Source organism: Pipistrellus hanaki (genome assembly GCF_964339955.1).
Source record: "Pipistrellus hanaki genome assembly, chromosome: 3".
Classification (NCBI taxonomy): domain Eukaryota; kingdom Metazoa; phylum Chordata; class Mammalia; order Chiroptera; family Vespertilionidae; genus Pipistrellus; species Pipistrellus hanaki.
This window is the reverse complement of record NC_140505.1, coordinates 95731475-95743490: the sequence shown is the minus strand read 5'-3', so window position 1 is coordinate 95743490 and position 12016 is coordinate 95731475. Positions and strand designations below refer to the sequence as shown.

At 40.2% G+C, this 12016-nt stretch overlaps 1 protein-coding gene across 2 annotated transcripts in view; it reads right to left on the bottom strand.

Annotated features, from left to right (window-relative positions):
- XPO4 (exportin 4) overlaps positions 1-12016 on the bottom strand; it is a 129265-nt gene that overhangs the window by 99996 nt on the left and 17253 nt on the right. For both annotated transcript variants that reach the window (XM_084878548.1, XM_084878547.1), the window contains exons 2-3: positions 9731-9836; positions 3749-3890 (exon numbers count right to left, since the gene is read on the bottom strand). In XM_084878548.1, coding sequence (XP_084734674.1) covers positions 3749-3890; positions 9731-9836 — 248 coding nt within the window. The remainder of the gene's footprint in view (positions 1-3748; positions 3891-9730; positions 9837-12016) is intronic.

Here is a 12016-nt window from a genome sequence, read left to right as displayed (position 1 = left end):
CCTATTACTTTTAAAGCTTTATGCATGTTTATCATTACCAATCCACATTCCTCACGACTAACGTTTTTAATTACGTAAAATTTTCTTCATTAAACTTGGAAATTAAACAGAGGGAGACGGGGCTGTGAGGCGGAGTCCCAGGGGAGCGGCGAAAAGCAGAGCCCCCAGAGTCGCGCACATTGCGCGCAGAGGACGGAATGCTGACCCTGATGCTGGATTGCCCAGGCGGGAAGAAACAAAACCTCTGGCGGTGCTGAGCCCCACTCCCGACTGCTCTGAACCCCAGTTCTAGGCCAATCCCTGGGGACCCAGGCTCAAGCAGAGGGAGACGGGGCTGTGAGGTGGAGTCCTGGGGGAGCGGCGAAAAGCGAGCCCCTGGAGTCGCGCACATTGCGCGCAGAGGACAGTCTGTTGACTCTGATGCTAGACGCCCCTAGCGGGAAGGAGAAAAAAAAGCTCCAGACTGGAGGAACGCGAAGAGGAGCAGGAGCCCCTGCCGGACACCGGCCATCTGGGCACCAGCAAGGAGCCGGGCGACGGGGCCCCCAGGTGGGGGGGGTGCCCCTGGGCCTTCAACCGCTGAGCGCGGGCCACGGAGCCGAGGCCGGGGACTGCTTCCTGGGCGGCGCTGCCGACCCCTGCAACAGGCTGAAGCAGCACAGGAGCGCGCGGAGAACAAAGGGGTGCCACAGGCCAACCTGCTGAGCTTCCAGGACAAGGAGGAAGAAACCAAAGAAGTTTTCAATGTGAAGAAATCAAGTGAGAGCAAAAGATAGTAAAATTACTTAAGAAAGAATACAAAAAAGATCTTGAAAAATCGAAGACTAAGTCAGAACTCAACTCAGTAGCCAACATTGGAACATAAATGCGTTTTAAAAAAAAAAAAAAAAGGACAGAATGTTGGAACGGCGGTGGCCAGGCCTAGAGTGGCCAGGCACAAGGCAGTGGCAGCCGGGCCTGGAGCAGCAACAGCCAGGCCCCAGAGCAGCAGCAGTCAGAACCAGAGCAGCAACAGCCAGGCCTGGAACAGCCAGACCTGGGGCAGTGGCAGCCAGGCCTGAGGCGGAGGCGGCCAAGCCCAGGGTGGCCAGTCCAGGAACACCCAGGCCCGAAGTGGCCGGGCCTGGAGAAGCCGGGCCCAGAGCAGCCGGGTCGGGAGCAGCCAGACCCAGAACATCAGCAGCCAAGCCCGGAACATCCAGGCCGGGAGCTGCCAGGCTCGGAGCGGCTGGGCCCGGGGCAGCCGGGCCCAGAGCAGCCGGGTTGGGAGCAGCCAGGCACAGAGCAGCAGCAACCATTCTTGGAGCAGCCAGGTCGGGAACGGCCAGGTCCGGAGCGGCCGGGCCCGGAGCAGCCGGGTCGGGTGGCCAGGCCCGGAGCAGCAGCTGCCAGGCTGGGAGCGGCCAGGCCCGGAGCAGCTGGTTGTGGAACGGACCAGAGCAACAGAGGCCAGGCCCGGAGCAGCCAGGCCCGGAACAGCTCGCTCCTCGCCTGCCTCCACCCCAAGGCTGCCTCTCAGACATGGCTGGAAACTTTTGCGGGAACTTGAGGGTCTGTTGAATCAAATGAGGAAGGCTTAGATCTGGATGTGTTGAGTTAGTATAGGGCTGGGGTGTTGATCTGTGAGTGCCTTGTGTGGGGCCTGGATGAGGTTGGTTGATCTATTTGGAAATGTCTTTTGTCTGAAGTGTATCCCTGGGCATGTGGAGGTATTATTGATTTGAGAAAATGCTAAGTAACTGATTTACTATCTGAAAAATTTAAAATTCTGAAAGTTTAAGGTCTCTTGCCAAAAAGAGGTTTTAAAGCTAACACCTTAATTTTAATGGAGAAAGGGAATGACAAGCCCTTCCCACCCAGAACAGGTAATCCAACTCCAACCAGCAGCTATGTTTAAACAAGGTGTCCATTTACACTTGAATGGCTACACTTTTTGATAGCCTAAGGACAAGTTTAGATGTCACAAGTTTGCTCTCAATTCCCAGGGCAGAAAAAAAACAAGGTTTAAAATTATTAGATTTTAAAATTTATTCTTAGAAGTGTAAAAGTTTATTAATTTAAAAGAAAGAAAAAAAAAGGAGATTGAAAAACCTGATGAACAATAATAGCGGTTCATTGTAGTAGAGTCGGCGATGTGGGAGGGGAGTGGACTGACTGTTCTCGGGGAAAGGGAGGGAGGAAGAGACTGAACATAAACTGTGCACCTATGGATGAGGACAATGGGGGGGTGGGGAGGGGGCGGAGGATGGGGTGGGAACCTGGTGGAAGGGGGAAGAAATGAGGAACCTTTGTAATAATATGAACAATAAAGATTGATTAAAAAACAAACAAACAAAAAAAAAAAACTTGGAAATTAACAGCATGCATTCAAAAAAGTATCCAACAGCCCAGACAGCACATAGAGACTGTGCATTGCCTCTTCTTAAAAGAAGACTTGGCATTTAAGGGACTTACCATAAAAGGAAAGTTATAAGTGAATCTCCCCCCAAAAGTTGTGTGCTAATAATTTTCCTCTTATTTAAAAAAAAAAACAAAAAACAAAAAAACATAAAGCAATAATAAATACATACAATCTTATAAAATGTTTAAACACTACAATGTGTATAACATGTAAAGAAATTCACCTTCACCCCATTACTTAAACTGGAGCCCCTCTCCAAAAAAAATGTTAAAAGAATTTGGTGCTTTTTTTCTTCTACAACCTTTTTATGTAACATACATTTCTATATGTAATGTTTGGTTTGTCAGTGTACTTAATTCCTCCTTCACCCATCTTGGGATACTCACCTGTCTTATAATATTTACCAAGCACCAAAGGAAGAACAACTAAAAAGGCTTTTCAACTGAGTCCAAAATCAACTTTTACTTAAAACCAAAATCTTCTAAACAACCACAAAACAAAGAACAAAAAAAACTAACATCCAGCACAATCTCCTCAAAGAAACAAAATCTAGTATCATAAACCCAAAAATCATTATTTCCTTGAGGTGGTGAACACAAAATACAATATACAGATGATGTATTATAGAAATGTACACCTGAAACCCATATAATTTTATTAACCACTATCACCCCAATAAATTCAATTTAAAAAAAAAAATCACTGTTTCATTAAGTAGCAAAACAAGCTATAATCATGAGTTTGCTTTGTTTTTAAATATGTATATATTTTTAATATATTTTTATTGATTTCAGAGAGGAAAGGAGAGAGAGAGAGAGAGAGAGAGGGGGGGGGGGGGGAGGGAGGGAGAGAAACATCCATGATGAGAGAGAATCATGGATCAGCTGCCTCCTGCAAGTCCCCCATGAGGGATTGAGCCCACAACCTGGGCATTTTCCCTTGATCAGAATCGAACCTGGGACCTTTCGGTTTGCAGGCCGATACTCTATCCACTGAGGAAAACCATCCAGGGCTGTTTTTAAATATATTTTTATTGATTTCAGAGAGAAAGAGAGACAGAAACTTCAATGATGAGAGAATCATTGACAGGCTGTCTCCTGCACACCCCCCACCAGGAATGGAGCCCTCAACTTGACCAGAATCGAACCCAGAATCCTTCAGTCCCCAGGCCGATGCTCTACTCACTAAGCCAAAACAATTGGGGACGAATGAGTTTTTAAAATATGAGGCCCACACATAGCTTCCCCATAATGTCTATCTTTAAAAGAAATAAAGAAAAACAAAGGGAAAGGCTCCAAAAGGATAAGCTTAGCATAGTGTTTCAGCAGAACTCCTTTGTGTACTTACTTGGGCCTCTGTAAGACGTAGGTTAAAAGGAATGTTCGCAGTGACTCAATGCTTCCCTTTTCCAAGAGGATCCACTCTCGGACCACTGCCTCCATGATGGCCGTGGCAGCTTGAAAGAGGACATAGTCCACCTTGCTTGTTTCTGAGGAGAGAATTAGGTTCTTTCTGTAAACACCAGCTCACCTTCCCTTGAACACGTTGCATTTATTAATTGAACTTTTCAGACAAGGAATAAGATGGTTACCTGTTTTTTTTTTAATCCAGTGACCTTGCTCTAGCACCACAAAGAGGTTAGTTCCTCTAGAAGACACCTCTGGCAGGTGGCAGCTAATCCCCGATCACAATTTTCACAAACTTTCCTCACCTCTCTTCAACTGTTACTTCCAAAGCATGAGGAACTAAAAAATAACACAGCTTTAAAAAAAAATAAAAATAAAAATAGAAAGCATTCAGAAAACTTCCTAAGAGATTCTCACCCTGTGCAAAACAGAACTTGATACCTGCAAAATACCTTAATAAACTAGTCTTTGAACATTACTATTTTGTGATGAGCCACACTGTTAAAATATTTCAATATAGCCTGGTTGGTTGCTCCGTGGTTAGAGCATCAGCCTGCAGACTGAAGGGTCTTGGGTTGGGTTCCCAGTCAAGGGCATGTACTTGAGTTGCAGGTTCGATCCCCGGGCTCAGTTGGGGTGTGTATGGAAGCCAACCAATCTATGGATGTCTCATATGAATGTTTCTCTTTCTCTCTCTCTCTTTCTTTCTCTCTCTCTTTATTTCTTTCATCTATCTTCCTTTCTTCCTTCCTTTCTTTCTCTTTCTTTCTTTCTTTCTTTCTTTCTTTTCTTCCCCCTCTCGCCTTTCCCTTTCACTCTCTCCAAAAATCAATGGGAAAAATATTCTAAGGTGAAGATGAACAAAATTTCAATGTAAGTAATTAAGCTTGCAGCAGGATGACCCATCTCCAATAGTAAGTTCAGAAATAAATATAATCATTAAGATATTTTTCTAAAATTAAAAAAAAAGTAAAAAAGAAATCAATTTACACAAGGTGAGAAGTTCTTGTGAATTTTCTGATTGCAATACTGATCAAACTGAGTAAAATCCCAAAGCTACACTTAGAAAGATCCAGCCATAACTAGCAAGTGATAGTATCTGAACTAGAAATTGAATCCGGGGGGGGGGGAGATAGAAAATTAACATACCAAAAAAATATTTTATATTAATTTTCTATTTTTCTTTTATTCACATTACAAGTCTAGTCTTTTCAAACAGCATTGATCAAAAAGAAGAAACAGTCAAAATAAAGTCAAGAAAAAGTGGAAATTTTCTGAAGCTCCAAAAAGTAACCATGTACCATGAAGTGTCTATGATTAGAGTGCAGGTTATTTGCCAAGATCACTGGACATGATTATCTGAAAGCCATGAGAAATTTACTCTAGGCAGACAATGGCACCTTCAAGAAATTAGCAGCAGAGCATGAAGATACACCATTTTCTCTCCTGTTCAAGTTTAGGTCATTTAGAAAGCTTACAAGAGATCTTGACACAATTAGTCATAAAAATGTGAGAGAAAAGGTATACTCTACTTAAATTCCTATTACATTATACTACAATACTATCTAGGAATCTTGAAAATTCCGAAACTAATAAGAGGAACCAATCTGGACATTCTTTTCAACGTTTTATTATTCCATGCTATCTTTACATGAATTCTAATTCAGATGATCATCAAAACTCACAAAAATTTAGAAACCTTAATAAATAAAGCAATGGCTTCCAAAAATGGAAACTTATAATGAAAAGATGCATGTAAAGTTCCAAGAGAAAATTAAGTGTTTTATTAAAAAAGGATTTGAAACAAAAACCAGTTTTATCTATTTGGATCGCTTATGGAGAAATACAGAACTGCTTCATAATGGTAATTCAAATTATCTCTTATTATAAATCTTTGAAACAAAATTATGGTTTCTGCTATCTTCATATTCCATTACAACAGTAAAAATTTTAAGAGCAAGAAACCTGAAATCCTTAACCATGGATTTTTAACAAGAAAGCACGATCGTAGGGATTCACAGAACTTTAGAAATAGAACTCCAAAAATCATCTAGTTCAATTCCTGCCATTTTACAATTAAAGGAAGTGAAGCACCAAGAGATGAAGAAGGAAATCCAAGATCACAAGGCTGGAGTGTTCCTTGAGCAATACTGATCCAGCCCCAACTGCACATGCCAAGGAAGGTAAGACCTTCTGGCCTTCAAGGACAATGGAACATGCTTACTTCTAAGTATTTGTGCTGGAGGCACAATTATAAATGGTGAATGATATTCAAAGTTTCCAAGGTGACTTTTTATAAATTGATTTTTAGAAAGAGGAGGAGGGAAAGGGAGAGAGGGAGAGAGAAGAGGGAAGGAAGGAAAAAGGGAGCGGGACAAAGAGAAAAACATCCATCTGATCTGTTGCATCCATCTGTTGCTCCACTGATCCAAGCATTCATTAATTGATTCCTCTATGTATCCTGACCGAGAATTGAACCTCCACCTTGGCATAATGGTACAAGGCTCTAACCAACTGAGGTACCTGGCCATGGCTCAAGGTAACTCTTTTCTCCTGCTTGGTATGAAATGAAGATCTCTATATTACTACCCCCATAAAAAACTCCCTATGAAAGGAGGAATTTGGAAAAAAGAAGCCAAATTTTAAAGAAGAATTTTTGTAACCTAATAAATTACACTTTTTCATGAAAACTATTATTAGCCTTCCTACACTACACTTACCCCTAACATACTAGTAGATGTGCGAATGCTGCTTGCAGGCACCTAGAAACTTTCCAGCAGGACCCACAGTACCTAAGGCTTGTTTTGCTCTCTGCTGGAGAGACACTGGAAAGGGACAGGTCTTCACAAGAAAGTCACATTCATCTAGAATTTCTAACTAGGGTAACTTTCCACTAGCTAGGGCACAGTCTAAATGACCAATTATTTTCAGGCCACTTTGTTGCATACTTTCATTTCCTACCACAGTAACTTTAATAATAATTACATAACTAAAATTCATTTGTATCTTGTCAACCATCTGAAACTAGACAGAGCCATGAAGACAAAAGTTAAAATGAAGTAAATGTCAGAGAGAAAATGTACACACTCTGTTTTGACTGATCAGAAAGTTGTGCTTGTGGGGTTTTTTTTGTTTTGTTTGGCTTTTTGTGTTTTGTTTTTAAAGAAAGCCCTAGTAGTCAAGTCTAGATATCAGTGAAGACAATCACCTCTCTGGCTTTAAAGTACAAGTAATGTAAGCCCCAAATTCTGCTTGATGATAGCCACATATGCACATCATTTTGTTTTATTTTGGATACTTCTGGGGTAACAAATAAAAGAATTCAATTTCTCCCTGACAGGAGGACAAAAGAATGTCACAAAGCCCCAGGAGACGGTGACTCCCTCACTGTCTGGGAATATAATAGTTCTTTAATAATAAGAGAACTGAGGATTTCTTAAGAAACATTGGACCCCATAAACCTAAAAAATTCCTATGCCAAAGACTTCTGAGGTGAAGCAGTCTGAAGTGCTCTTCTGACAAAATGCACAAGCATGTAACATGCACAAACGTGTGTAAACACACTTTCAGAAAAGAGAAAAAAAAAATAAAACTAGAATGAAAACAAAAGGGTAAGACCAGGAAATGAAGAAAGATGAGAAACATAATAAAACCTAAGTGAGAAGGGGAAAGGAGGAATTTTAAGAGGCCAGAAAAGGGAAGCATCAAGGAGAAAGTCTCCCTTTTATTAGAATATATTGCCCCTACATTCTACAAAAATTATATACAATTCCTAGACAAGAATGTGAAAATTCTGAACTGTGATTGACTGCCACTTGCATGAGAAGTCTTCTTAGAGGAATTAATCTTTCTGTGCTGATGGCAACCGAGGACGAGGATGGAGTTAAAAGATACTCTGTGAAGTTTAGATGTAACATAACGTAACACAGGGCTTGGCAGTACATTAATGACTGTAATACATGCACTCAGGCTTTTAAATAGTTCATGTCTCAAAATGCAAAATGATTTTAGAAGCACGGCTGGAATTCGCAACACCAGTCTTTAGAAATTTTTATCAGAAAAACAAGTTTTCCAAAATAACTTAAATCATAACAAAACAATAATACTACATAAATATACATATTCGAAAAAAGTGGTATAAACAAATATACTAATAAAATTCTTCTAACTTAGATCAACTACTTCCTGACTAGTAAAGAATGATGACTGAATTGTAACAGAAAGTTAAATGAACCACTAATAGAACTCAGTTAATGTAGTTATGGCACCTGCCATGAAGAAAACCCTTCTCAGTTTATTTTAAGTGCTAGTTAACAAAATGGTTTTCTAAATCCATTAATGCTGAACAATTTCCAGGAAGCAAGGATGAAGCAAGTCTCCATTAAATTCTGAAGGCTAATGTTTAGTTTTGCTTCTTTTAATGTAATGCTGAGTTAAATATTCTCCACAGGCATAAAATAAATTATCTCAGTGCCAGAAACAAACTCACCACTACCACTCAAAATTTTTTTCAAAACTTCCTCATCTGGAACTTAAAGGTGGTTATTAAAGCTTCCCCTCTAATGGTGGGATCTAACTCCTGAGTGGGAAAGAGCCACCTTCACCACCACTGCGAGCTCCTCGCAAACAAAATACAGCATTTTAAAGCTTATATTTTTCTCCTTCAAAAAGCTTATCATATTTTTAATGTATAATGGGATCAGGACATTTACCTGAGTTTTTACAAAGTGCTTTTCTACATTGTTACCTACATTCTACATTTGCACCTCACAACAACTTAAGATAGCCGAATCCCTGAAGGAAGAGGACATCACTACTCCCATTTCACAGATGAAACAGGCTCAGAGAGGGTCAGTGACTCAATGCAGCAGGCACCACTGCAGCTGGGACCTCATCAGCCCCTGCAACAGAGCTTTTCCAATCCACTCAATCTAACAATTCTATAACCTCGTATATGTAGAGTACTTATAACATCATGACTTTCATTGTAGGCGATTTCAATCTGCTGGCTAACAGATAAGTCAAAGCATAAGAATAAAAGGTCAGCTATTTTATTTTAGTTCCTAGTATTCAACTAGCCAATTCTGTGGTCATTGGATAACGCAGCATTTTAGAGCCTTAACTCTGGGTGACAAAAATGGTTCCAATTTAAAAAAAAAAAAAGAGCCAATAATAACAAGATTATAAAATATTTAAGAGGCAGAAGACTGTGTGTGTGTGTGTGTGTGTGTGTGTGTGTGTGTTAAATGAAACACTAATAGAACTCAGTTAATGTAGTTATGGCACCTGCCATATTTTATATATATATGTATTATTTATATATATATGTATATACGTATGTATATAAATAATATCGTTTTTGGAAAGAGATCATTTCTGTACATATGTCAGATATAAGGTATTCATAATACAAGTGTAAAAATCAATGCTTCACTTTAGGATATACAGTGATAACTTACACAGAACTGACTAGTAGTTATTTAAGCAAGCTGAGTACAAACTACATGGTTTAAAAAAAAAAACTATGAAAAAGAAAATTGTAGAAAAGTTCCAAAAACTATCTAAATTTTAAAACCCTGAGATAATACGTAGTACATTTGGTATAATAAATGACATCACAGTTGAAAACAACTGAAAAAATATTAGACTTTTCCCCCCCCACTCTTAACAACCTTCACACTATGATCAATAATAAAACAAATTATTGACCACTATATCTAAGGGAGAAAAATCCAAAATTAAAAAATGTTTTCTGTCTGGCTATATGGGATATCTTTAAAGCCACCTCAGAGAATGATTATTAATAAAAAAAAAATTATAACTATACAACCTGCTTATTTTAAAAGGAATTTAAAATATGTAATATTCAGGAGAGGAAAATTAGAAGTGATCATGCAAAAATATTTTTAAAGTGAATTCTTACCCAAAATATGCTTGCAAACTGCAAATGGTGACTTCGATTTCCTAAATGATAAGAATATGTGCTCTGCATGCTGGCGTTGCTCATTGTTGACCATGGAAGGAGGTGCCTTGACATTAAAGAGAAAAAAAAAAAATAGAGCACATGTGTTCAGTAAGGAAACTTGAACAACAATCCTTTTACTCACAATGAAAAAACATTTTCACTTTGTGGAGTAGGGGTACCAAAGGAACACAAATTCTTACTTTTTTTTTTTTTTTTTTAAAGGAACTATTAACCTGAAACTTCATAATAAATACCAGTATTTAAAATACAGTTTTAGGAAAAAGGAAGAAATTACTTGCAAGGTTGGGGTCAGAATCCTTTAAAATTGCCTACATTTTAGAAAAACAGATACTTATCTAAGATGTTCTTTGTATTTTTTTAAACCCAGATAATTTATTACCTTTTATTCCAAAATGTACCACTCCACTTAATTTGACCAAGTTTAAATAATTTCAAAATTCTTTAGCACTGATGAAACTGAATCCAAAGTTACTTTCCTTTCCTAGTCTGTTCCTGCCTTTATCTATAATAAAGCATAATATGCTAATTAGACTAAAGCCAGGGCTGTGAGGGAAGCTAGGTCCTGGGTGGTTGCCAGCGGCCAGAGGAAAGCCTGGGTCCCAAGTACCAGAGGGAAGCTGGTGCTGGCAGCTGGGAGAAGAAAGGCCCACTCTTGCAAGAATTTTATGCATCAGGCCTCTAGTCCTATACAATAAAGATGTAATATGCAAATAGACCCTCACACCCTTACAAGATGGCTGTCCCCGTGTCATCTCAAGATGGCTGCCCCTACATAATCACAAGATGGCCAGCAGGGGAGGGCAACTGGGGGCAACCAGGCCTGCAGGGACAGGCAGTTGGGGACCATCAGGCCAGCAGGGGAGGGCAGCTGTGGGTCATCAGGTTAGCAGGGGAGGGCAGGTTGGCAGGGGAGCACTTGGGCATCAATCAAGCCAGCAGGGGAATGATTAGGGGGTGATCAGGCTGGCAGGCAAGTGGTTAGGAGCCAGCAGTCCTGGATTGTGAGAGGAATGTCCGACTGCTGGTTTAGGCAGGATCGGGCCTAAAAAGGCAGTCAGTCATCTCCCAAGGAGTTCAAGATTGGAGAGGGTGCAGGCCAGGCTGAGGGACACCCCTCTCCCCCAGCGCATGAATTTCGTAATTTCGTGCACTGGGCCTTTACCATGTTTCCCCAAAAATAAGACATCCTCCGAAAATAAGACCTAGCGCATGGAAAAATAAGACATCCCCTGAAAATAAGATCTAGTACATCTTTGGGAGCAATATAATATAATATAATATAATATAATATAATATAATATAAGACACAGTCTTATTTTCGGGGAAACGGTAGTGTTTTTATAAGTGGCATACTTGACTTCTAAATGAATGAAAGAAACTTTTACATCTTCTCTTCGACTGTGATACTTAAGTTGAGATGTAGCAGCAGACAGAGGTCTCGCTTTAAATTTTTCTTCTTTTCCTTTTTTTTTTTTACACAGGGTACTGCTTGAATCAGTTTTACTTTTTCTTAACTTTAAATATATAATCTTGGGGAAGAGATATTTGAATGTTCTCTAAATATTTTCTGCTTCTTACATGTTTCTTTTTACTAACAGACAGCAAAAATCTCTGGCAGCACTTTGCAGAGCCAATGAATGTAGGTGGAGTTGGTTTTGGGTGTTCCTGATGACTTTTCAGTTTTGTATGTGTGTACCAGTCTCATACTTGGCCGAAACCTCAGGATTATCCATCAGCCTTCCATCTTACTTCAAGGTACTACCCTGATTCCCCAAAATAAGACAGTGTCTTATATTAATTTTTGCTCCCAAAGATGCGCTAGATCTTATTTTCAGAGGATGTCTTATTTTTCCATGCGCTAGGACTTATTTTCGGAGGATGTCTTATTTTCGGGGAAACACAGTAGGAGAACCTCCTATCTCCTAGTCAGGGGTCCTCAAACTTTTTAAAGTGGGGGCCAGATCACGGTCCCTCAGAGAGCTGGAGGGCCGGACTATATGAACTACTAATCCCTACTGTAACACCTCGGCTGTGCTCACTACCCAAAAAACCTGGCGGGCCAGATCAGACTCCTCTGCGGGCCGCATGTGGCCCGCGGGCCGTAGTTTGAAGACCCCTGTCCTAGATGGATCAACTGCCCTTTCTCCAGTGCACTCTGCAAGAACTTCTCTGCATGGCATGTCTGAACTCCTCCTCAAGGGATGATTTTCTTTCATCAGAAAC